Below are 24248 nucleotides of genomic sequence, written 5' to 3' on the forward strand. Positions count from 1 at the left end.
AAACCTGGAGGTATGATGACAGCAGCTTCCTATAGGAACAGCCGAGCCCCGCTGCAAACCTCGCTGACTCCTACTGCAGTAGCACCAGGCAGGTTTATTTACACAGCACAGGGCCAGCTGTGCTGCCGCTGCCCGGTGACCCGGTGACAGCCAGCCCCTGCCCTGCAGACCCGAGGATGCTGACAGACAACCGAGAGGCGCGGTGATGAAGTGGCTCGCCTGTGGTCCTGCAGGGAATCTGTGGAAACTTTGGGAACGAACCCTAAAGTCTCTGCTCTCGTCTCAGTGCCAGAAGAACGGGGTCATCGTGTTGTTGCCTCTGGAAGTTGGTGCGTTTGTATGGAAGGAGTGTCACCCAGCAGATGGGGTTCTGACATGCTGGAAAATTGAACAAAGGGTTGTGAGGACCTCCTGAACGGAGCTGCATCTTCAGTGTTGACCCGTTTAAGTGTTAATCCTCCCCAGGAGGCTGAGAGAAAGGAAAATGGGTCAGACAAATCCCCAGCATCGCCCCAACCATGCAAAGAGGGGCTGGGAGGCTGCTGCCCCCCTCCCTCCTGTCCAGCTCGTGCCCAGCACAGCTCAAGGCCTCCAGCATCACCCCCATCCCCGGCTGGAGCAGGGCCCCGAGCAGAGCGGGGTCTGGCGCGGGGAGGTGTGCGAGTGGCACCATTGGCCCCGCGAGCTGCTTTCAGAGCCTCTGGCTGCTGCAGCCGGAGCAGAGCGGAGCGGGGAGGCCGCTGATCTCCAGATCACTGCAGATTAAGATAGTGGCAGCTCTGCCTCGTTGCCATGGGAGTCGGAGCCCCTCCATACCTGGGTGAGCTTTCCTCAGCCCTCACTGCCAGGGACGCTGCCTCTCCCCTGGGGATTCACCTTGCGGCTTTTATTGTAGGGGTCGGTGCCGTGGTGGGGGGCGGCTGCCTCTGTGCTCCGCTCCCACTGGTTCTGTGAAATGCGTCCCGACAGAGCGGTTATCACCTGCAAGTAAATGGGAGGGTTTTCCTTGGGTGTGACAGACAGAGGGGGGAAACGGTGAAACCGTGGGTGGCTGAGAGCTGGGGAAAGAGAAAGTGCGTGGGAGAGAAGACAGCACGTGTGTGCGGGAGAGGAGATGTGCTTGCAGGGAGAAGAAAAAATGTGTGTGTGTGTGCATGTGCAGGTGGAGGGCTGCAGTCAGCTGAGTGAGGGACCCGACACTTCCATGCCTTTACCTAGCCTGATTCTACCACTAACAACTCCACTGATTTTGTTCAAATCCTGCAAGCAGGCAGTATTTTACTGACTGTGGGGCCCCAGTGCCACTCCAGCCAGGAGGTCAGAGCCAACGGGAGCACTGCAGGAAGGCAGAGGCCTCCCAGCTGGCCGGATGAGTAACCCAGGGAAAGGGCAGGATGCTCCGGGGCCCTGTCCCAGCGCAGCACTGCGTGGAGCCAGCTTTGGGGATGGTGCAGGCCTGGGTGGCAAAGGCCTGCGAAGGGGGGGAGGCAGTGCCTGGTGCCACTTGGTGCTGTGCAGCATCCCGGGGACACCACACAGACGAAGCTTTGCTCGTTTGCAGCAGGTAGGAGCCAGCCTTGCAGGAGGCAGAGGCAAGCTGAGCTGTGAGAGCTTGTGAAAGCAGCACGTTTGTCGCGCTGTGTGCACACAGCCACCAGTACACCCAGGTCTTCACTCTTTTTCATGTTGTCCCTGGAATAAAATGGGCTTTTTTCTTTTTTTTTTCTTTTTTTTTTTGGGGGGGAGAGGGGGAGTGGTATTTTCTGAGCTGAGCTCAGAAGCTGCAGACGTGTACATAACATATCTGTGTCAAAATTATGTAACGGCTCCATTAATATAAACCTTGCACAGCTGTGAGAACACTTACAAGCTCTTCATGTCTTATGCAATTGCATGGAAGCACGCAAAGAAAGTTAAGCCTAAAAAAAAGGATACGGATTAAATTCATACTAAATAAACAATAAAAAGACATGAAACCCGACGCCTAAATGCTCTTCCTTTTAAAGGCACAGCTGGCATAAAACAGCTGAACGTCGGATTTAACTACTCTCGTTCTAATTACAACCATACCTTTGTTTCAATGTGCCCTTTGGTAGATCGCTTTGCTCGGGGAGGGCTCGAACGAGAACCGACTCCCCCTGTGCCGCAGCGCGCGAAGCACGGCCGAGCATTACCGTGTCCGTGTGGAATGCGTTGAGCTGCGGCGCCTTCCAAGCACGGGGCTCTGCGGAGGCTCTCGTGTTCCTGGAGCAGCCTCCCTGATCCTCATCTCCAGGAACAGCCTCCCCAATCCTCATAGAATCACAGAATCATAGAATATCCCGAGTTGGAAGGGACCCATCTCCGAGGCCGTCAGCCACACGGCCTTCTTGATAAGGAGACGGATTCCCCTTTCTGGGACAGAAACTGGAATTGGAGAAATATCAAGACTTTGCTAATCCAAACCAGATCGCTTCTGCTGTGCAAATTGTCAGCTGATTTTTCTGGTCCTCAAATGATGAAAAAAAAAAATAATAGAGAGTTCTAATGAGCTAAATTAGGATGGGTTGCTACGTATTTAATGGTAAGGCTGGCAAAGAGTAGTAGTGCTTGTGTAGCTAGGATGGTCTAAAATAATCAAGGACAAGGTTTGTAGGGAAAGGTAGTATTTTTCTGAATTAACTAATACTAATAAAAAATAAAATAATAATAATAATAAAAAGACCTACTTTAACCCTTCTTCAGGACAGAAGCAGAACTTGCCACCTCGCACATGGCTGCTTTGAGCTTCCTTAACTTGATCGTGTTGGCCAGGGAGATATTTTGGAGCAAAGGTGGTGGAGAACTGGGGAGTAGAGGGAAGTGTTGGTCAAGGTTAATTAACTCAGTAGCCTCAAATTACATTTGTTGTGGCTACTTCTATCAGCATGAATGTGCAATATTTTAACAGCTGAACCTCCAGACGGAAACAGCACCTGGGAATTGTTTCGGGGAGCGTACGAGAGCTGTGCTGGGCCTCGAGGTCTCTGAGCACTGCAGCCCCACGCTGCACGGCCGCAGGAGGCTCCTGGGCAGCTGCAGGCAGCGCGCGTCGTTTCTGCAGATCCTATCTCAAAATCAGGCCCGGAGTTCATAGGCAGCTTCGTGTTTGGGTTTCCATTCAATATTCCTCGGCTTCGGTTTCCAAGACTACAAGCCAACATACAACCCCTCCTCCCACTCCTGTTTTCAAAGAAAGAAAAACACTGTGAAAAGAAGCCACCCAATTTCTGGGCAGTTTTCAAAGCGCCCTCGGAAGAAAGGCAGCGCTGGGAGCTGGGAGCTGGGAGCTGGGAGCTGGGAGCTGGGAGCTGCTCACCCTGCTCTGCCCCTGCGAGCTCCCGGCCGGGACACGGCTGCAGGAGCCCCTTGGCCCTGGGGGCTTCGGCCAAGCGCCTTCCCCGCCTTTGCAAGCGCTGGGGATGATGAAAGGGTTCTGGGGACAAAACGAGGGAGGGGGGAGAGTAATTAACCACCAAGGCTTAATTCAAACCACTCTGCAAATGCTGTTTTTGTTTGGAGCTCCAATGGCGGGGAAGGAGCCGCAGCGACCTGCCGTGGCGCGAGCCTGGCTCGTCCGAGGGAGGCGGAGGGCTGCCGGGGCTCTGCGTGAGCCCGGGCTGTGCTCCCACCTCCGGGCCTCCATCCCTGCTCATTTGCTCCCAGAATGGCCCTGGCCCGCTGCTGCTGCTGCTTTGCTTTAACCAGCGCCTTCCTCACCTGGAGAGCAGCTCAGCATCCGCCAGGCTCGGCAAGCCAGGGTGCCGAGGGCTCTGCAGCCGGGCTGTGAGGGCGGCACAGGAATGTGTCGGCAGGGGCCGGGGGTCCCTCCACAGTGGAGCGGGTCTGGCATCGTCCCACCAAGGTCCCTGTGGCCCCGCTGGTGTGAAAGCGGCCGCTCAGCTGTGCCCGAGCCCCGCGTTGGGCTCGATGGGGTTGGCTCAGCAGAGGCACCCATGGAGAAACCAGGACAGATGCTCACGTGTGGCTGGACTGGTGTTCAGAAACAGAGCATCCACCTCAGATTCCTCTTTTATTCCTGTTATTTGGGACTTTTGTTCCAAGGCAATGTTAACGTGCTCTTTCCACTGGCAGGCCCTGGGCTTGGGGTGCCCTCTCCCAGGGTGGAGGGAGCTGCTGCATGCTGGAGGGGGCTTGTTGACGTTGTTCCCACTTGTTAACGGGGTGAGCGTGACCCAGGGTTCGATGCAGCTGTCTCACCGCCTGCATTTCCAGGACACTGTGAGGATAAGCCATGATGGTTGAGGAGTGCCTGAGAGCATCCCTGCCCGAGCATCACCAGGAGAGCGGCTGGCAGCACGGCGCTGCCCTCCTGTCCCAAACCAGCTGCTTTTGGTCCAAACCAGCACCAGGCACTGCAGGAAGGTGAGCAGCAGTGTTTGTCCACGAGCAGGGTTATGGTGCCGGAGTTATTTTAATCCTGCCGTGACTCATGGCTAGCACACCATGATTCACCGCAGAGTTTGGTCGTTGGGCTGTTCTGAAGATGCGTCAGGTTCCCCGTGAAGGCACAGGATGGTGTTTCATGCAGGGAGAATGAGCTGCCAGTTTTTTTGGTTTCCTAAAGCTCTGCAAACATGGGCCCAGCCTTGGGCAATTGGGAGTAGGCACGGCATGGCATGGCCCAGCATGGCATGGCACAGCACGGCATGGCATGGCACAGCACAGTGTGGCACAGCATGGTTCCTGGCCCCCAGAAGGACAATCCAGGACTGTTTGGACTATTTCTGCATTTCTCAGTAAACCCTGAGCAGGGTCCCAGGTGCACTGCAGAGGTTGTGTTTGCCACTGTGCTCACGTCCAGGAGCTTTAAAATGAACTTGGCTTCATCTTGCCCTGCTCTCTGACATAGGCACTTTGGGGCCTGCAGCGCTGTGGGCAGGATATTTACTCGGGAGACAACACGGATTTACTGCTCGAGTTCTGGAAATCAGCCACCAGCACTCCTGCAGTGCCCCATGCGTGGCAGAACCTCCCAGGTTCGCACGAGCGGCGCTGCCTGCCTGCTGGGCCGGGTGCTCACAGCACGATGCCGGTGCTTTGTGGTGAAGTTTGAGCTGCAGAAAACTAACTCTAAGATGACAGAATTGTGCAGAGACCTTCAGGAGGCATCTTAGCACCGTGCCAACCCTGCGTGATGCGTAGGGGAGCAGCTCGTGTGCGGGGTGAACTTTTTTGCAGGTGTGCAATGAGCCCCAGTGTGGGGAAGCCGCCCTGCGGCGCTGCGCGGAGCTCATCGATTACAGCAATAAAATTCAGACGGACGCCGCTCGCGCTTGGCTCCGACCCTAAATCGGGAATCAGCTTCTCTGCTGTCTGAGCAGGCCTGAAAACATTTCTGTTTTGGCAGCACTCTCCGGCAAATAGCAAATCCTTCAGACTCCTTCTTGGCACCGGCCAAAGCATTTTTGCAGTGATGGATTTTCTCTGCTGAGATTCAGAGAAAAGCGACCCCCGGTTCTGGGAATCCCGGCAGCATGGGTTGTTCCCTGGCGCGGGCAGGGCAGCGCGGGGGGCACCCCTGGCCGCCCCCTGCCCGGGGGGCTCTGGGGGTGCCCCGGGGACCTCCAGGAGGGTGGGTGACGGCGGAGGGGCCCCGGATTGGGGCGGAGGAGGGGGGCACGGGGCGGTGGCACCTGCGTGGGGCAGCTGCAGGCACCCCACGGGCTGTGCGTGCACTGGGGGGGGGGGCTGCCTGCAGCGGGGGGGGGGGGCGCCGTGCCATGGTGTGCCGCGCTATAGTGTGCTGTGCCATGGTGTGCCGCGCTATGGTGTGCCGTGCCGACCCCCCCGCGCTGATCCGTGCCAGACCGAGCCGTGCCATGGTGTGCTATGCCACAGCGTGCCGGGCTATGGTGTCCCGTGCCGTGCCGTGCCCTGCCGACCCCCCCGTGCCAAACCGAGCCGTGCCCGTCCACCCCGGTCCCGTCCACCCCGCGCCGTGCCGAGCCGTGCCAGGCCGAGCCGAGCCCTGGGAGGCGGCGGCGGCGGCGGAGGCGGCCCCGCGCTAATTGCATAATTGGGACGTCAATGCCCGCGGGAAGCGCGGGAAGATGGCGCCCCGCGCCCTGCCCCCGCCGCACGCCGCCGCTCCCCGCCGCGGCCCCGGCGGCCCCCGGGCGGGCGGGCGCTGACCCGGCCCGGCCCGGCGGCGGCGGCAGAGGGGCGGCGCGGCGCCGAGCGGTAAGGGCACGGCACGGCTCGGCTCGGCGCGGGGGCGGCCGAGGAGGGGGGAGCAGCCCCGGCGGGGCGGGAAGGGGACGGGGCGGCGGGACCGGGAGGGACGGGACGGGACGGGACGGGAATGGAATGGACGGGGATGGACGGGAATGGACGGGGATGGACGGGACGGGGATGGGGGGGACGCGACGGCGCCGCAGCGCCTTTGAATGAGCCAATGGCGGCTCCCCGCCGCTGCCCGCCGCCGCCCGGCAGGTGCCGCCGGGGCTGGGGGAGCCCGACTGGGGGGGCGGCCCGAAGCGGCCCCGCAGTGGTCCCGCAGCCCCCGCGTTGGGCTGGGGCTGGGGCTGGGGGCGCAGCTCGGGACCCCCCGGCTGGGCGCTGACACGCGGCGGCGGGCGGGGGCCGCTCGGGCCCGGGGGGGGGTCCCCTCGGCTCGGCCGCTGCCGGCGCTGAACGGGTGGCACCGGGACCGCACCCCCGGGGGGGGGGGGGGGAAGCGGCTTGGGGCTGGTTTAGGGGTGGCTCAGAGCGGTGCAAGAGGAGCTGCAGGGAGGCGCAGCTGCCGGGCACAGCCTCTTTGCCTCTTCGCTCCAAGCCCTCGCAGGGAGCGGAGCCCGGTGGCCGGGTTTCACTTGCTGGTTGTGGCTCCCCGCTCCTCCGGCTTGGGAGCTTGTAAAACTGCACGGCAACTGTCAAGTAAAATTCACGTTAAATTTAAAGCTGCAGATCCCCAAAGGCACCCTCTGCAGGACGTGCTGCACTCACGGAGCAGCTCAGGGCTGAGGGCAATCAGGGTCCCCTTACCCCTGCTGGACAGTGGCGAGGACTGAGGCTGCTCTGGCTGATTTCACATAAATTACCATGGCTGAGCCCAGGTCATCCCTGCTGGTTTTGTGGGCTCTGAGCACCCGCTGCAGGGGCTGAACTGTCCACAGGCTCGGTGCCCCCGGGCAGAGCCCCCCGTGGAGCCGAGCACCTTGCCCAGCCGGTGGGTGCCTTGCATCACGGCGCGGTGACGAGCGGCTGTGTCCCTCCCAGGTTCTGCTCATGGAGAACGGCAAGCTGAACCCCATCATCCGCGATGTCTACGCGGCCGCTGGCCGTGTCCAGCAAGCGCCGGCCTCCGCGCGGAGGGGCGGCAGCTGCAGGGAGCTCATGGTCAAGCTGACGGAGGGGCAGTACGTGCTGTGCCGCTGGACCGATGGGCTCTACTACCTCGGAAAGATCAAAAGGGTAAAAGGGGTACTCAGAAAGGGAAAGTGGGTGCCCAGAAGGGAAAGTGGGCATCCAAAGAGTAGCTGGTGCAAGTGCCATTCCCTGGGGTGGCTCGCAGAGTTGCTGGCCTGGGCTGCAATGTCTTTGGTCATCGGGGCTTTTTGGGTTGACATCACCTGGGTATCACCCCCAAAACCTGCCTTCCCGCAGCTCTCAGTCAGGGTAGTCAGTGGGGGAAAACAGGAAAGTGCTGGAAATGGGAGTGGGGGCTCACTGGATCTTCCCACTCTGTTCCCGCAGGTCAGCGGCTCCAAGCAGAGCTGCCTCGTGACATTTGAGGACAACTCCAAGTACTGGGTCCTCTGGAAGGACATCCAGCATGGTGAGTGCCACCCCGTCCTCCCCTGCTGCCAGCATCCACTTCCCTGCCAGTTTCAGAGCAACATGGGGCGCAGGAGCCTGGTGCTACAGGCAGTTGTGCAGGGATGTGGCTGTGCCCCGTGCATTTCTGACCCTGCCATCCTTATTCCATAGCCGGCGTCCCTGGGGAGGAGCCCAAGTGCAACATCTGCCTGGGGAAGACGTCGGGGCCCAGGAACGAAATCCTCATCTGCGGGAAGTGTGGGCTGGGTGAGTGCGGGCACATCGCCCTGCTTTTGCTGCATCCCACGCACCTCCGCCCCGGCACCGTGGGTCCAGCCAGCCTGGCGGTGCTGATGCTGAGCCCTCCCGTAGGTTATCACCAGCAGTGCCACGTCCCGGTGGCAAGCGGCGGTGAGGGCCCGCTGGGGACGCCGTGGTTCTGTCGCCGCTGCATATTTGCCCTGGCTGTGCGGGTGAGTGGGGCTGCTGGGGGTGCCGGCTGCGTCTGCTGGCTGCCCTTGGTGCGGCGGTGCAGGATGCGGCCCCCCCCGAGTGGCCGTGCTGACCCCCATCCTGCTTGGTCCTGCAGAAGGGGGGTGCCCTGAAGAAGGGAGCCATCGCCAAGACGCTGCAAGCCGTCAAGATGGTGCTGTCCTACAACCCCGACCTGCTGGAGTGGGACTCCCCGCACCGGACCAACCAGCAGCAGTGCTACTGCTACTGCGGGGGCCCCGGCGAGTAAGCACCCTGCCTGCTGGGAGGGCTGTCCCGCAGAGTTTAATGTGCAAAAACATTTGCAAAACCCAGATGGGGTCAGGGTGGGGATTTTTCCTCCAAGAGGCAAATCCCCAGCTGGGGGACCATTCCCTGAGGCTGGTGGCTTTGCTGCCCGCTCTGTGTCTGCGATTGGGAGGCACCGTTTGCCCCCACCTCCGTGGCCATGGACGATGCCTCTCACGGTCAGATTTCATCTCCCTGGCTGGGGATGCCGGGGTGGTGGCTGCCACTTCCACTGCCCTCACTGTCACCCAGCTCCTCTCCCTCCCCAGGTGGTACCTGAAGATGCTGCAGTGCTACCGCTGCCGACAGTGGTTCCACGAAGCCTGCACCCAATGCCTCAGCGACCCCATGATGTTCGGAGACCGGTACGTCCTGGTGTCCCGGGGTCCCATCTGCGTCTCCACCAGCTGGCTGTGGCACTGAGGCGGGTGCTGCTGCAGCCCCGTGCTGGGGTGGGGGGAGAAGGGGTGGCCCCGTCCGTTGAGTCCCGCTCCTCCTGGTCACAGTCACCTTCGGCACCCAGCACTACTCATCCCTAGGCCCCCATCCCTGCGAGGATGATCCCACCCCTCCTTACGTGCTCCGTCCCTGCTGTTTTCCAGGTTCTATGTGTTTTTCTGCTCCGTGTGCAACCAGGGACCTGAATACATCAAGCGCCTGCCCTTGAGATGGTAAGGAACGGCCCCGGCTCCTTTGTGACATGTTGGGGTCCCCGCTGTGGGACACAAGGCTCACTGGTGCCTGGTGCTGCCAAGCCCTCGCCTTGGGGCCAGCCCCAGCGCCAGGTTTTAGCAGTGCAAGTTCGTGGAGCATCTCCCACACAGTGTGCTCCAAACCTGCTGTGTTGTCTGGGAGCCAAAGCACACATTTGCCAGAAGATAATTGCAAAAAGCAATTAGGGGACGCGTCATCAAATTTTGTGATTAAATACAAGCTTATATGGTACCTTATAGTGCACCTTGGTGGTCCGAAAGTGCTTTATAAAATGTACTGACAGTGCCAGCAGCGCAGCTTTTCCTTGCGGATGCGTTGGTGGTGCGAACAGGCTGTGGGGATGCTGCAGGGAGCAACGCAGGGTAGCAGGCTGGATGAGGGATAAGGGAAATCCTCCAGGATATGTTGCTTGGCTTTCATTTTTGGAGACGCAAGTGTAAAGTCCCACAGGAGAGGCGGTTTTGTAAACAGTCTGTCTTCATGTGACTAAGAGCCATCCTGCTCCTGTACTTGACTGCAGCAAGAGTGTGTGGCTGGAGCTTATTAAAACACCAGAAGTCTGGGTGTTTGTCCTGGGAGCTGCATGTCCTTGAGCTCCTGGCCTCAGGGAGCTTGCTTTTTGGGAATGTCCCAGTCCCTGAGGTACAGGTGTGCTGTCCTTGCTGCTGCAGCGTCCCCCAGGCTGTGCTCCGGGCCATCACGCTTCCCACAACTGTGGTCCCGTAACCCATGAGTGGGCTGGGGATGGCATTGCACCGGGAGCAGGCTGCTGACCCCTGGCCTTGGTCACTCCCACAGGGTGGACGTCGTCCATCTGGCCCTCTACAACCTGGGCGTGCAGAGCAAGAAGAAGTACTTCGACTTCGAGGAGATCCTGGCCTTCGTGAACCACCACTGGGACCCTCTGCAGCTCGGAAAGGTAAATGTCCACGCTTGGGCCGAGCTGGGGGGCAGCAGCGCGAGGGAGAGCTGCTGCTGGGGCGGCAAGTCAGGGCTGGCTGTTCCCAAAGCCATGGTCAGGGGGACCGGGCCTTCGCTGTGGTGGCTGGACCTGTGATGCTGGGGCATGTTGGACGGTGAAGGGCAGTGTCCACGGTGAAACTGGGGGCAGCGAGCTCTGCCCCAGGTTTCGTTTGGCTGCCGACCCGGAGGTGTGTTGGTGTGTTTCTTGTTTGCGAAGGGCCAGAGCTTTGGAAGTGCTGGCTTTGTAGGGTGGGTGACTGTGGGGAGAGCACAGGGACACAGGTGACAGGTGGCCAAAGGGTGGAAGGGGACAGGTCCACGTGTCAGTGGAGCCGTGGTGCTGGCAGTCCTGCCCTGATGAGCGTGGGCATCTCCACAAAATCCTGTGTCATGGCATGGACCTGAAGGAGCCCACAGCCTTGCTCATCCCCACAGCACTTGGCCTGGGGAGCTCGTGCTCAAAGCTTGCTTAATCGACTTTATGATGGGATTTTCCTGTTTGTGATGTAGCTGACAAGTTTCCCAGTCAGGGCTGGAGCTGGGAGCCGCGATAAAAGCGAGGCGTGTTGAACTCTGTTACGCCGCCGGCATGGTTTTGCTTCCCTCGCTTTCTGCCGAGGCAGCCGGCGTGCGGGTTCCCCCGTCTGTTCGGTTTTTGCATAACGGCTGCAAAAGCACTGAGCCCGGCCTCTCCTCTGCCCCTGCAGCTCACCGGCACCCCCGTGTCCGAGCGAGGCCCCCACCTGCTCAACGCCCTCAACAGCTACAAGAGCAGGTGAGCCCTGGGCATGGCCTGGGGGGCACAGGGCCGGGGGGATGCAGGATGCTCCTGCCCGCCCAGGCTGAGGGCTGTTTCCTCCCCAGGTTTCTCTGTGGGAAAGAAATCAAAAAGAAGAAATGCATCTTTCGCCTGCGAATCCGCGTCCCGCCAAACCCCCCCAGCAAGGTGCTGCCGGAGAAAGCCCCGGGGGCGGGCGAGAGCGGCTCGTGCGAGCTGAAGAAGAGAGGAAAGGGCAAATACGTCCACAAAGAGAGGTGAGCGATGAAAGGTGCCCGGGACCCCCAGCGTCAGGGTCCCACAGCCTCATCCACCCCCCCTTACCTTGCAGCCTGCTTCCGCGGCAGCTCCAGCAGCAGAAGCGGCGAGCGGCGCGGCGGAAGCGGGCTAAGTTCCTGCTGGAGGACGCCATCCCCAGTGTGAGTCCTGCGATGCGCATCCCTGGGTGGGGAGAGCTCCTGTCCCTCACCCTGGGGCTGTGTGAAGCCCACTGGGTGCTGTCGGGCTGTGGGAGGGAGTGAGGTGGAGACTGGGCAGAGGGTACTGAGCCCGGGTCCTGGGCCATATTGAGGGCACTCGTTTTTGCGGTGCAGAGCGACTTCACCTCCGCCTGGAGCACAAACCATCACCTGGCCAGCATCTTTGACTTCACACTGGATGAAATTCAGAGCCTGAAGAGGTGAGTGCTGCCCAGCCAGGCTTGAAGCCCAGGTGCAGAGTCCCTGACTGGGTCCCCTGTGGGAGCCTTCCCCTGTGTGGGACTGGGGCCGACGCTGCCTCCCCTCCCCAGCGCCAGCTCGGGACAGACCTTCCTTTCGGACGTGGACTCCACAGACGCCGCCAGCACCTCAGGCTCGGCCACCACCAGCCTCTCCTACGAGTCCAGGTGAGGGCTGTGCCCCCCTCACCCCCTTTCCAGAGGGGTCCCAGTGGCACAACTGGGGACAGAGGAGTGAGGGGCTGCCACCTGTCCCTGGCAGCACCCTGATGCCCTCATCCCCTGCCCTGTCCCCCTTTCTTGTAGCCGGAGAACAGTGGGCAGCCGCAAGCGCAAGCTGGCCGTGCCGGCCTACACCTCGGCAGGGGCGAAGCGTCGAGGCGGGGAGGCGGGCGGGCGCCCGGCCGGGGGCACCCCCGAGGGCAGCGAGGCGGCCTGCGGCCCCGAGCGGCCGGACGATGGCATCGACAGCCACACCTTCGAGAGCATCAGCGAGGACGACTCCTCGCTCTCGCACCTCAAGTCGTCCATCAGCAGCTACTTCGGGGCGGCGGGCCGGCTGGTCTGCGGCGAGAAGTACCAGGTGCTGGCGCGGCGGGTGACGCTGGAGGGCAAGGTCCAGTACCTGGTGGAATGGGAAGGCACGACCCCCTACTGAGCCCCCCAGCCCAGATTCCTCTCCCGGACCAAACGTTGGAAGTCTGGGGCATGGTGAAGCCCCTGGTGCGTTGCAGAGGAAGAGGCACTGGCACCACCATGGCCGGGGTGGGCTCAGAGCCCCCTGTGTTTGGGGTCCCGGCTGCCCGGAGCCATGAGGGGTGCAGGCAGCATCCAAACCTGCTGTGGGGTGAAACCTGCAGCCTTTCTATTGTATTTCATTGACAATTGTTACTTTATTGGCTGTGTATACGAAAAGAGAGACGCTTTCCTGCTTCAGCCTCTGGCCAAGCCAGAGGCACCGCCGCAGCGGCGGGGGAGCAGTGAGCGGCTCTGGTCTTTCCTGGAGGGTCCCTGGGGTGCTACCCCTTGGCTGTCTGTCATGCAGGCAGGCTTCTTGGGGTCTCCTGGTGCACTCCAGTGTCACCACATCCACACCTTAAACAGCAGCCTCGAGGGGGTCTGGGTGCCAAGCACCTCTGCTGTCACGCCGAGGAGCCCGACGGCCTGGCCCTGTGCCCCCAGGAAATGGTGGGTGACTCTCGTGGCAGCTGTTGCATGGGGTTTTCCTTCTCATCCCGAATCCATTCGTTCGAGGAATGCCGTTTGTTCTAAGCGAGGGGAAGGTGCCCTGTGAACAGCCCACATGCAGCACTTCCACGGACATGCGTGGCGGCCCTCATCCTGCGGCTTGCACCGTGCGCGGTGCTGCGGCCGCTTCGTTTCCCTGGCCTGACAATCATGTCTTGGAACTGATCAGCCAAAACACATGCTCTTGCCTTAAACCACAGCGGGCACCGCCCGGACTGGAGCCAGAGGCCTTTATTCTTGCAGGAAACCCTGTCCTGCAGGTGCCAAACCAGCAGACAAACCAAAAAGGCAGAAGAGAAGAGAAGAGGGGGGGAGACAGCACTGGGGCGTTCCCCCGCTGCCCCCATTCCCGGGGAGGGCACACACAGGCTGTGCCTCGCTCGCTGTTACTCGTGCGGGGTCGGTTCTTGCAACGTGGTTTCTCTTCTGACAGAGAACCAGCACCCCCTTCTTGTCTAAAGCAATACTGTCATGTTCAGGAGCAAACAGTTGTCTTTTTAAAAAAAAATCTAATATCAGACATACCTGTTAGATTTTTTTTCTAAGATATTTTTATGTGTATTTAATGTTGCTCTCCTCTCTCCCCTACCACCACTGTGGCTACCCCACGGTGCGGGTGAGCGGTGTGGTCCTGCTCTGTCCGCATGCCCTGTCCCTGTAGCATCAGTGTTTGTACATGTGCTTTTGTGATCTACCAGCCGGAGGATGAATTGAAAAGGTTGTTTTATTGAAGAAGTACCTAAACTGCTCACCACGTGGCTGGGTGGTGCACTGTAAAGACGCAGAGTGAGGTGAGGCATGGGACACAAGGTATCTTGCTGCCTCCCCTCCAGTAAAGGCAAAAATCCACCGGTGTGACCAGCACTAGAGAGCAGGTGATGTTTGCAAACCGGAGGCCAAAGCATAGTCCTCAAAAAATAAACTGCTGCTTCAGCTACTGCCACAGCAAGGTGGTGCAGGAGGCTGGCGGTTGGATGGGGAGGTGCCCACATGGCTCAGGCCAGGCATGAGCTGCTTCAGCTGCTGTGCTGTGAGCCTGAATACTGGGCACAACAAGTAAAAGCCTTTTAATTCCCTTCTGATGAGTTACCCAGTGGTCTGCTTGGTGGAGATGCTGCTGGCTGCTGGTGCAGCGTATGGCTGGGACACGAGGCTCTGCCCAGCTCCAGCCACAGGATGGTTTGAGCCAAGCAGGGTCAGGCGAGCTTGGGGAGAGGCTGCTGGCACCATCGAGGTCTGCATCCCAGCTTGCTGGGCTGGGACGGGCCTCTAGGGAGCCCCTTGTCTTGAGAGGCATCGCTGGCAGGCCCCCCATGCCTGGCAGGGACGGGTGCAGCTCAGCCGGCTCCCTCCCCATCCTGCCAGCGTTGGTTGCCGGAGGAGCGCTTGCAGTATTTCCCTTTCATGAGTGCCTATGAAGCCTTATTATTGTCTGAGTTGCTGCCCTGGGGAGGGGCTGGGGGCTGCCAAGAGCCATTCTGGGGCCAAGCAGGTTTATTCCCATGGGATGTGCCAAGGGGACGTCGCGCACATGGGTGCACCTATGCTGTGGTGGCCCCAGCTCAGCAGCTCCTCTCCCTCTCTCCCTCTCCTCTCGCAGAGAACTGAATGTGGAGCCTTTAAAAATATTTTTGTTCCAGAATATATTTTGCATTAGTTGTAATAGATATTATAATGACTCTGTGCACCTTCTAAAGATTTATGATTTCAGGTTGCTGCTTGTAATAACCAACTCTTGTTATATCCAAGTTGTAATTAATATGTCTGATGTACAATTAAAAAGTCTTTTTTGTAACGTCACTGGTTCTTTGTGGTACCAGGATTACTGAGTTTGGGCAGCTGTGGGCTGGGGGTCAGTGCTGCTGCTTTCTTCATGTGCTTTGCTCTTTTTTTTTTTTTGCCAGACAAAATACCCATCTGGGATCCTGCCGCTCCTGACTTAGCGCTGGGAAGTTTCCTGCTCTCAGAGCTCAGCCCATTTTCCCTGTTACCTTCTTTCCCACACCTGCTACCCCTGATAGCTGATGGGTCCATGCAAACCTGTGGCCCAACACCTTCAAGGCTCCCTGTACCACTTCTCCACTGCCTGAGATGAGCAGGTCGGAGCCAGTGGAGCACGGTTTGGCATCAGGCTGCAGGGAATCACTGCAGAGCCCCAAGGGACCCTCCTGCCCTGCTCACTGCAACGACTCGTGCAGCTGCACAGGTAGGAACACGCCTGTTTATTCCTTTCCCTGTCACATAATTGACTTGGTTTTGGTTCATAAGTTACATCCAATTATGCTTCGTGAGCATCTTTTTACAAGGCTAAACTTGGCCTGGCTGGAAAGCAACTGTCCAGGCACGGGTGGGGGATGCGGTGCCAGGGCTGCACGTCCCTGCAGCCAGGCGATGCCCTGCTCCGGCTGGCACCTGGGTTCCCTGAACTGGCAGCGGCTCGGCCCAGCTCAGCAGGAAGGGCACTGTCAGTGCGTTACGCTCACTGGGGCTCCTGGCAAGTGCCTGCAGCCTCTGGACAAGTTTGCTCTCTGCTTGGGTTTTGTCAGACGAGCCAGCAGGCTGGATGACAGCAGGAGAGGGTGTGAGCCAATGCCTCGCGGGGTGCCCGGCCACATCCTGCTGCCTGCGGGCTGGGGAAGCGGGAGGCAGAGCGGTGCAGATGCTGCGACAGCTGCTGCAGCGGAGCCAGGGAGGGGTCTCAGGCGCAGGCTGCAGGATGCCTGGGGGCTGCCAGGCCACGGCCACCACCTGGCTGCTGGGGGCCTGAAACATCCCCAGGTGCCTTGGGGTCTTGACATGAGCACCTCTGGGTATCCGTGGCAGCGATGCTGCAGCCCCTTGGTGCCCTTCCCTGCTGCCCCCAGGCTCGGTGCTCCCTGCAGCACAGCGTCTGGCCAAGGAGGGGACATTTCTAGTGCAAATGAAATTCCCAGTCCCAAGCTTCTGTGCTGTAGCAAGCCTGCAGGGATACAAGCTGCCTCCCTGCGTGTGCCTGCACAGGGACACCAGCAGGACAAAGCGCATTTTGTTGTGTCTCCCCGAAAGCAGGCTGGTTTCTGCACTTTTCCTTTAATCCCGTGGGACATTTTCTTCTATCCATTTGAGGTAGAGAGGGTTTCCTTGGTCAATAGGCAGACTGATGACTTCAGGAATTTCAAAGGGGTGGATGGATCTGAAGTGGAACCAGATGCAGAGAATGGAGTCACGGACCCATCCCCGCGGCAGGAACAGCCCCGCGTCGGCTCGCAGGCGCAGGAAGCAGAGGTCTCTGCTCGCAGCGGCACGTGTCAGCCGTGCCCCATGCGTCCCACCAACTTCAAAGCACCCGCCTCTCCTTTTTGCCATGTGAGAATTTTGCTTTGAGTTTGGGGTTTACCACAGCCAACAGCTGACTGTCAGGGGCCCTGGCTGTGCTCAGCACTCGGCGCTGGGGAGGGCAGGATCCTGCCGGGAGGCAGCTGGGCAGTGACCTGCGCGAGCAGGAGGAGAAGCTCTCCTTGCTCCCAGTGCCGAGAGGCTGGTTGGAGCCCAGCAGCTGATACTCCTGCCAACCCGTTCTGAGCTGATGCAGTGTCTGGGTTTTTAGGGCTCGCAGGATACATCCAGCAGCACTTGAAACCCTCCTGGGTGGGACCCGGCTCGGGGAGCCTGAATCCCAAAGCCCAAGCATGAGATGGCAGCGTACCTTAGATGGAAACCCCATGCTCCCCAGAGCCAGAGCCTCACCTGATGTAGTTGGACAATTCACCTATTTTGGATGTCCTTGTTTTCACTAACTGCAGAGAATAAAAGAAAAAAAAATTAAAAGGGAGAAATAAAGGGAGGGAGCAATCGCACATGCACAGCCCCAGCGCACCCGGTCAGCACTGGTGGTGCGACAGGAGCAACCCTGGGCTCTGCCCTGGGTCTGCCCCCATGCACCAGGTCAAGGGGCTGAGCCGAGCTGTTCCCCCTTGCCATGCCTGCAGGGGAGTGCTTGGGGTCCCTGAGAGCCATCCCAAATCTCAGGCAGGTTGATGCCACCCTCCCCAAAACACCCTGCAGCCCCTTTTGGCTTGGGCTCTCTGGGATGTTTTTTTTTTGTTTGTTTGTTTGTTTGTTTGTTTGTTTTTTGTGACGTGAGGAATTGTTACTTACCAGCAGTATTTCTGTGGATTCTTCCAGTTCCCCTTTCCAGAAATACCTATATTTAAAAGAAAAGAATAATCAGCAAATACAGCTATGGGTGCAGCCATGCTGCTCCCCCTGGGGGGTTCAGTTTCCCTGCTTGGTGCTATCTGCACGTATCCCCTAAAAATCTGCTGTACTTGTGACCGAGCACCCTGGGTTCCCAGACCAGAGCCACTCTCGCTGTGCCAGGCTTGAGGTTGCTGGGGGCAGCAGGACAAGGCAAGGTGAGGGGCTGGGACTGGGGCCAGGGGCTGTGATGTGGGCACCTGGCTCCCCTCTTCCAGCAGGGACAGACCAGGAGCGCTCCTGCCGGCTGTTTTGGGGCTTTGCTCCCTAACTTCTCTAAAACAAGGGCAATGTTTTTTCTTTGCATGGATGGCTGAGGATACCTACAGTGCCTGGCCGGCTTTATTCTGAGGTAAAAGATACCGTTCTTCCTTCCTGAAGGTGCTGCTTAATATTGCAAAAGCCTTTTCTGGTCCCTATCCTAGCTTCTTTTTAGGTTGTCTACAAACAGGAGCTGCGTCCTCAGGACCACAAATCACCCTGCTAGGTCTCCGTAGCTAAGTAACCAAGAACTAAATGGTCCCCGCTGGCAGTCAGAGCATCTGTGGTCCTTAATAAGCTCAGTGCACTTTGCACGGGTGAGGATCATCTCAGCCACCCCCAACAACAACCAGAACCAGCAGCCTCCTGCCAAGTGCCTCCTTGCCCCAGGAGCCTCGGGGGGCCTCCTCCTTCTCCCCAGCGGCCCGGGGTTTGCCTCCTCTTTTGGGAATCCCCAGCCCAACTTACAAGGCCGAGCTCTTTGGCAGGATGTTCACGTAGGCAGCCAGTCTCTTGTCCATGATGCCCCTGGGTGAAACAGGAGGGAGTTAGTGCCTGCCCCCAGCCGTGACACCCGGGGCTCGGATGGAAGCTGAGGGGTTTGTCTCCCAGCCACGTATATATGCTGTCAAGCTATGCTTCTTCCTTGCAGAGCGAACTAAATGTGGAACTTGTTAATTTAACAACATCAAGGGTTTTCTACCCAAAATGTCCTAGAAATCCGAAGCCTAAATAAACTCCTTCCCCCCATGCTTCCTCCTTTAGTTGTGGGCTGATTTATTGCAGAGCTGCTTGGTCTGCTAGCTCAAGTGGTATTTAAGTGATTAAAGAGTATTGAAGCAAACTCAGGGTGGATTTTTGGAAGAACTAGGTCAAATGTTGTATTTGCTGACCACAACAATGTCTGGGCCCTTCTGTCGGTGGTGGCAGCCTCGTCCCTCCTGCAGGCGCCTCTCACAGGCGCTGTGCTGGTGCCTTCACCTTTCTTTAACACTGGCCTTGCCGGGAATTGTTCTGTACCGAGGGCTTGAACAGTGCAAACGTTGAACTACTAGATGATCTTGAACTGCAGAGAAGCTGACAGTTATTAGATATGGGAAGGCTCGATTCAACACCCTGCAAAAAGTAACCCTTAGTGAGCTAAAGAATTGAACCCATTCTGATTAACTACTGCTTCAATCCTTACATTCAGGTTATGGTACAGACTGAAGGTGATGACAGAACAAAGCATAAGAAATCTTAGCTTTCAAAAAGACATTATGAACTGTAAAAACGACAGACTTGGTCAGTGGCCAGTGTGCTGCAGGAGACGAGCAGAAGACAGCCCGGCGGGGTGCTAATGTGCAGTTGCATCATGTATTGCAATCTGGCCTCTGACCCAGAAGGAAAGCTGAGCTCGTCTGAACGTGTATTAGCTCCCTTGCACATCTGTGTTAGCGGCCTGCCCTCTCTGTCCTTTTGCAGCACTTCATACCTTGCCCAGGTGAGCCTGTGGGGTGCAGGAAGGCAGCGGGAGCAGCCCTGGAGCTGCAAGGAAGCAGCTCTTCCCGTGGCTCTTACACAGCCTTGCCACTGCAGCAGTGACTCTGGTCATGACGAAGATCTTTGGGATCTCGAGTGGTCTCCAGAATTTTCCTCCTGGTCTGTGGCTGCCAGCTGTTGTGGTGGGGAGGCTCTGGGGAAGCAGCAGTGTGGCCGGTGGATGGCTGAACCCCCGGCGGCACTGACGCCACAGGAGGAACCCTACAGCAGCGCCGTCAGAAAGTCACAGGATGGGTAAGTCCCTGGCAGTGCTCCCACAAACCCAGAAGCACCCAGAGACACCTGGGGAGGGGACCAGTAAGTTCACTGGCGCATGGCCACAGCTCAGTCACCGGTTGGGTTTCATGTCAAAGCCTGGCAAGGCGGTGGAGCTGGGCGTCCCTCTGCTGAGGGGCCACGGCCTGGGAGGACAGCTGTCCCCGCAGGCCCGGGTTGTTTGCTCTAACCACGTGTAGTCAGCACGAGTCATTTAATGCTTGTAAAGCATCTTGAGTTAATCTGTGGACCAACAAACTGCAGCAGCGCACGGAGATATCCCCGCTGCATTTATCATGTAAGACACATGGCGCAAATCACTTTGTTTTTCCATCTGCAACTTCCAAGCCACTTGAGCACAGGAGCCTTTTCGATTTGGGTGAGTACCTCCTAATTACTTCTGCTTTGCCCCAATAAATGGTGATCTTAACCGATATCTTGAACTTTGTTCCAGCAAGCTGAGCGGAAACGAGCAGCCACCATGGTAACGGGAAACATTATAAGAAACTGAATGTGGTCTGTGGAAAACGTCTGCATAATAGATGATATCTTTGGGTTGGGTACTTAATGCGTGTTTCTTTGTCCTTGCCTGACTAAACTATAGGCTCTGAAATGAGACAGATAAAATATTAACAAGCAGAAAAGCCAAGAAAAAGATACACACGAGTCTAAGGCAGAGCCAGAGGCTCATGGGCTGCTCAGGTGTTAGATGAGCTACGTGAGATGCAAGAGGCTGCACCGTCCAGCCCAGAGGGGCCAACTTCTCATAGCAGGCACAGGGGAGAGGCTGGATCTCCTGGGTGGACCAGGGCTCTCTTCTGAGGATTTTAAGTTATCTCATCCAGATAAACTGGGTTAGAGATGGTGCAAATGAACAAGCCAGGTGCTGAATTTTACCTATAGCTAGTCTGTTTTCACAAACCCTGAACTTTTCCTTAAAACCAGCAGACAATTTCTTTGCAGTCTGATCCTTCAAAGTAATTGCTCTTCCATTGAGCAACATGAAGGAAGAATAGACATGACAGTACCAGGAAAAAGGTGGGTGGGAAAATGAATGTAGAAGCCCTGTGTCATCCTTTACAAATGTTACTCATTCCTACAAATTCCAGAACAAAAGAAAAATTACTCAACCAGTAAAAATGCAACCAGAGTACATAAATCTCAGCAATGGGGTGTGATTTATTTCCTCTCCCTTCCCTGCACGATAATCATCAAAGAGTGGAAAACTTTTGCAAAGCTGTTAAGATTAAACATTTTCAGGAACTGAGGGATCTTTTCAGCAGTCACGTACAGTTACTCATTTATTCAGAAGACATCCAGCAGTACAAATATAATTCTAGTTGAATTTCTTAATACAGTTAAAGTATTTAAGGTGACACAAAATCCCTTTCAGTAGCCGGTGAGCTCCTGAATGGCTGCTTGGGAACGGTCAGCTATTACAGAAGACAGGGAGAGTTTTTGGCAAGCAGGAGCGCAGCAGGAAAAACAGCTCACAGGAGGTGTTGCAGGAAACTTAATGGTCCATCATAAACATTTCCCCAGTCAACACAGTTTCAGTAATTTGAACAAACCATCTATTGAGTCAGGGACTGACGGCTATGTGGAAAAACTGCATGCAAAACATCATGCAATGCATGTCATATGCTGAAAGAGGAAAAAAAATCAAGGTAAAGCCCTCATTCCTTGAAGTTTGTTTGGTGAACAGTGTGCAGGCTTTCAGGTGGTATCTCACAAGCGCCTGCTCTGTGTTTTCTGTGGACCACTTCTGATTTTATTTATTATGTTAGTGCACTGTACTTCATCGCTCTCCATAAACGCTTAGCCTGGAATTTGTTAACTGTGTTGTTCAGAGAAGAAGAAAGACTATATAGCCCATCAGAGACCATGGGGCTGGGGCTTCATCCACCTGAGGACCCAGAGATTTAGGGCCATGGCTTTAAAACTGATCTTGAAAACAAAAGGCAATGGAATAAATTAAGAATTAGCTTGATGTGTTACTGTGGCACTGACTTCAGAGGTAATTGTCAGCTAGCTTTTAGAAAGCACAGCTCTTGTTAAGTGGATATGTGATACAGAGAAAGAGAACGAGAGGGAGTATAGGAGAAAAGGAACACTTTTTGGGCAGAAATGTGAAACCCCTAAACCAGCAGAGAAGCGCAGCTCCTCTCAAGGGACAAGGAAAAGCTTTATTCCACGAAAAGCTGCTTTCGAATAATTCAAGCAGACAAGCAGGGGAAATTTCTCTGTACCTTGCAATATCCTTGGCAATCTGCTCATTGAGACAGTTGATGAAGGCAATGGAGTGGGTCCCAGAAATGTAGCTGCCAGTGACGGCAGCGTGCATGTGGAGAGCAAGACTTCTCAGCACTGGATACATCAGTAAAGACAGAGTCATCACCTAAAATGCAAAATATGAGTGCTGGCTTAAAGTAAAATGTTGCATTTCCTAAAAATAAGCATTTACCTTACCTCTGGTTCAAAGGAAGTCTCCAGCCTTCTTTCTTTCAACATTACAGTAATGCTCATTGTAATTTAAGTGAAAACATACTCACGGAGAGATTTATTCCCCTACAATGGGGCCAATCTAATACTCTGCCAAGCTGCCTCTGTTAAACTGTGTTTCTGTTTCAAAAAGGAGTGAGAAGGGAACCACACGACGCTTGGCTCCCACAGCAGGCGCATCTACTTTCCTGCTCAGACACATCCCACAGCCGTCCGCTTGCTGTACATCCAGGGTGAAGCACATTGACTCCTCTAGGAAAGAGGGGGGACGGAGCCTCTGCCTCGCTGGGGATGTGGAAGGAGGACAGCAGTATTTCCAGGAGAGGTAGGGGTCTGGATAATACATTCTGTGCAGGCCCTGGAGAGCTTTAGCCCTTTCCTGCAAACCCAGGACAATTACTGCATTCTGCTGACAGATGCTTCACAGTCCACCCAGGCTATCGTGCAGCCCTCGCATAGCAGGCAAGGGAGGATAGGACTTAAATGCAGGTTTAAAATTCATTTCATCTTAATTAACAGATAAGAATAGTACAGTCAAATTCAATCCTTTCAGGCACAGAAATCCTAATTGACATGGCCTGAGCTTGTATGGCTGCAGAAACAGTAATGCTCTTTCCATGTACTGCCAGTACAGTGGCAACAAGTTGTTTTGCTGTACATCACATCCCATTCCTGGCAAGCCCCTTGGCTGCTCTTTCTACTCACATGCCACAAACACGGTCACATAGAAATGTAATACATAAATTATATCAGCCGGGACGTGGCTGAAATAGCAAGGTTAATTTGGTGTGCTGAGTAACAGCAAAAGGATGGGCGCCTGTGCCCTGGGTTGCAGCACTCACTGTCGCTGCACAGCTGCTCTTCTCTTTGTCTCTTGTCTTGTTTTTTAAATAAACAGCATCTGGCCCTTAGTCAACGACAATGATAAAAAGGTTTTGATCAGACTAAGAAGATACTCTTTTTTTTCCCCCCCTTATTTTCACCCTCTGAAAAAACTCCCATTACAGGACTAATGTCAGAGATTTTTTTCTTTCAAGATTGAATTTAAAAAAAGAATCTCTCTTGTTACCACAAAGACAGGAAGTCTTTTCTGTTTGTAAAATGACTGATGTTCTTTATTAGTAGTCTCCTCTTTTTCAATCCATTTGAGGGAATACTCTATTATCACAAGGTTTCTTATAATAATTTTTAGAGCTTCTTTTGTGTTCTTTTTTCCACTACTCCGCAACAAATCCCAGAACCCACTCAGATAGTTACAAGCCAGACAGAGATATGCTGGTGTATCTACTTTTCCAGATTAGGATGTAATCATGTTCTCTGCTTAGGAAAAAAATCTGACCCGTTCAGCATGGCAATCATTAATCTTCTTGGAAGATGTGTGTGCATGTGACGAGGAAATCCCCTTGAACATTTGTATTGAAGTATAATAGTGACCACCCTCTTGTTTTTTGTTTGTTGGTGTTTTGTTGTTGTTATTTGTTTTCTGACAAGAAAGATTACAGCACTTTTTTTTCCTTTTTCTTTCTGTTCTTAGAATACTTGTATTTGCCAAGGGATGGTGCAAAAATGAAGGATGGAAACTTCAGGACTCCCACCTGATAAACCAAATATACTCATGACTGCCAAAATGTCAAAGCGAACAAAGCTGACAACCCTACTGTGCGATTGTATTTCACTGAAAAGCACTGATTGGCACAATGACATCCGAGTTTACAGAGGCTAAGATTTTTGCAAGATTTATTTGTTTTGGCTTTGGCGAACCACAAACAGCTTCGGGGATCAAAATCACCAGGTTAGGGCTTTCCCTAAACGCCTCTAGCATGGACGAGGCACCGTGCAAAAACCAGAACAGAAACAAAAACAAACAAAACCCAACCCAAACAACACCGCAGCTGGTGGCAACCTTCAGGCTCCCTCAGCACGAGTGGAAACAAACCCCAAAATTCGTTGTGACAACGCCTTCGCCCCTTCCCTTCCGTGCACCCCCGGGCTCCGGCTGCCCCCCCGGCTGTCCCCGCTCCCCGCCCGGGCTCCCACTTACCAGCAGCACCGTGCCGCGGCCCGGCCGGGGGCAGCCCTGGGCGGCGGGCAGGGGGCAGCGCTGGCTCAGCGCCTCCATCGGCCCGGCCGGGAGGGAGCCGCGTCCCCGCCGAGCCGCCACCTGCTCTGCCCGGCCCGGGGCCGCTACCCGGAGGGGGGGAGCCCGGCCCTGGCTCCTCCTCCGCGGCCTGCGGGCGGCTGCTGCCCGCCGGGGCTGGGGCACGGAGCGGCCACCCCCCGCCTTCATCCTCCCGGCCCTTGGGGTTTTGTGATTCTGGGGTTGTCGGCTTGGGGTTTTGGTTTGTGCTTTTTGGGGTTGTTTGCTTTGGGTTTGCTTTATGGTTTGGGGGTTTTGCTTTGTTGGTTTTTTGTTTTGTTTTTTTGTTTTGCTTTGCTTTGTTTTTCTTTGGG

The 24248-nt window shown here is 56.2% G+C and overlaps 2 protein-coding genes and 1 long non-coding RNA gene across 3 annotated transcripts; 1 reads left to right on the forward strand and 2 right to left on the reverse strand.

Moving 5' to 3' along the window:
- Position 1: 1 nt before the first annotated feature.
- On the reverse strand, positions 2-2463 carry LOC118252330 (uncharacterized). The gene is made up of 3 exons (XR_004780110.2): positions 2071-2463; positions 817-981; positions 2-378 (listed from the first exon to the last, which is right to left on the reverse strand). It is a non-coding gene; the product is annotated as an uncharacterized LOC118252330 (long non-coding RNA).
- A 3681-nt stretch (positions 2464-6144) lies between these two features.
- PHF19 (PHD finger protein 19) lies at positions 6145-12573 on the forward strand. The gene is made up of 15 exons (XM_035555540.2): positions 6145-6222; positions 7261-7455; positions 7738-7819; positions 7972-8067; positions 8173-8273; positions 8390-8538; positions 8850-8945; positions 9183-9251; positions 10093-10213; positions 10965-11032; positions 11122-11292; positions 11367-11454; positions 11629-11714; positions 11826-11921; positions 12060-12573. The coding sequence occupies exons 2-15, from the start codon at positions 7270-7272 to the stop codon at positions 12409-12411; spliced, it is 1761 nt and encodes a 586-aa protein (XP_035411433.1). The 5' UTR covers positions 6145-6222; positions 7261-7269; the 3' UTR covers positions 12412-12573.
- A 3479-nt stretch (positions 12574-16052) lies between these two features.
- Positions 16053-24002, reverse strand: CUTA (cutA divalent cation tolerance homolog). Its single transcript, XM_035555542.2, has 6 exons — positions 23839-24002; positions 21545-21693; positions 17967-18026; positions 17139-17184; positions 16728-16777; positions 16053-16173 (listed from the first exon to the last, which is right to left on the reverse strand). Exons 1-6 carry the CDS (start codon positions 23914-23916, stop codon positions 16071-16073), a joined length of 486 nt encoding a protein of 161 aa, XP_035411435.1. The 5' UTR covers positions 23917-24002; the 3' UTR covers positions 16053-16070.
- Positions 24003-24248: the final 246 nt, after the last annotated feature.

Source organism: Cygnus atratus, chromosome 19 (genome assembly GCF_013377495.2).
Source record: "Cygnus atratus isolate AKBS03 ecotype Queensland, Australia chromosome 19, CAtr_DNAZoo_HiC_assembly, whole genome shotgun sequence".
NCBI classification, from domain to species: Eukaryota; Metazoa; Chordata; class Aves; order Anseriformes; family Anatidae; genus Cygnus; species Cygnus atratus.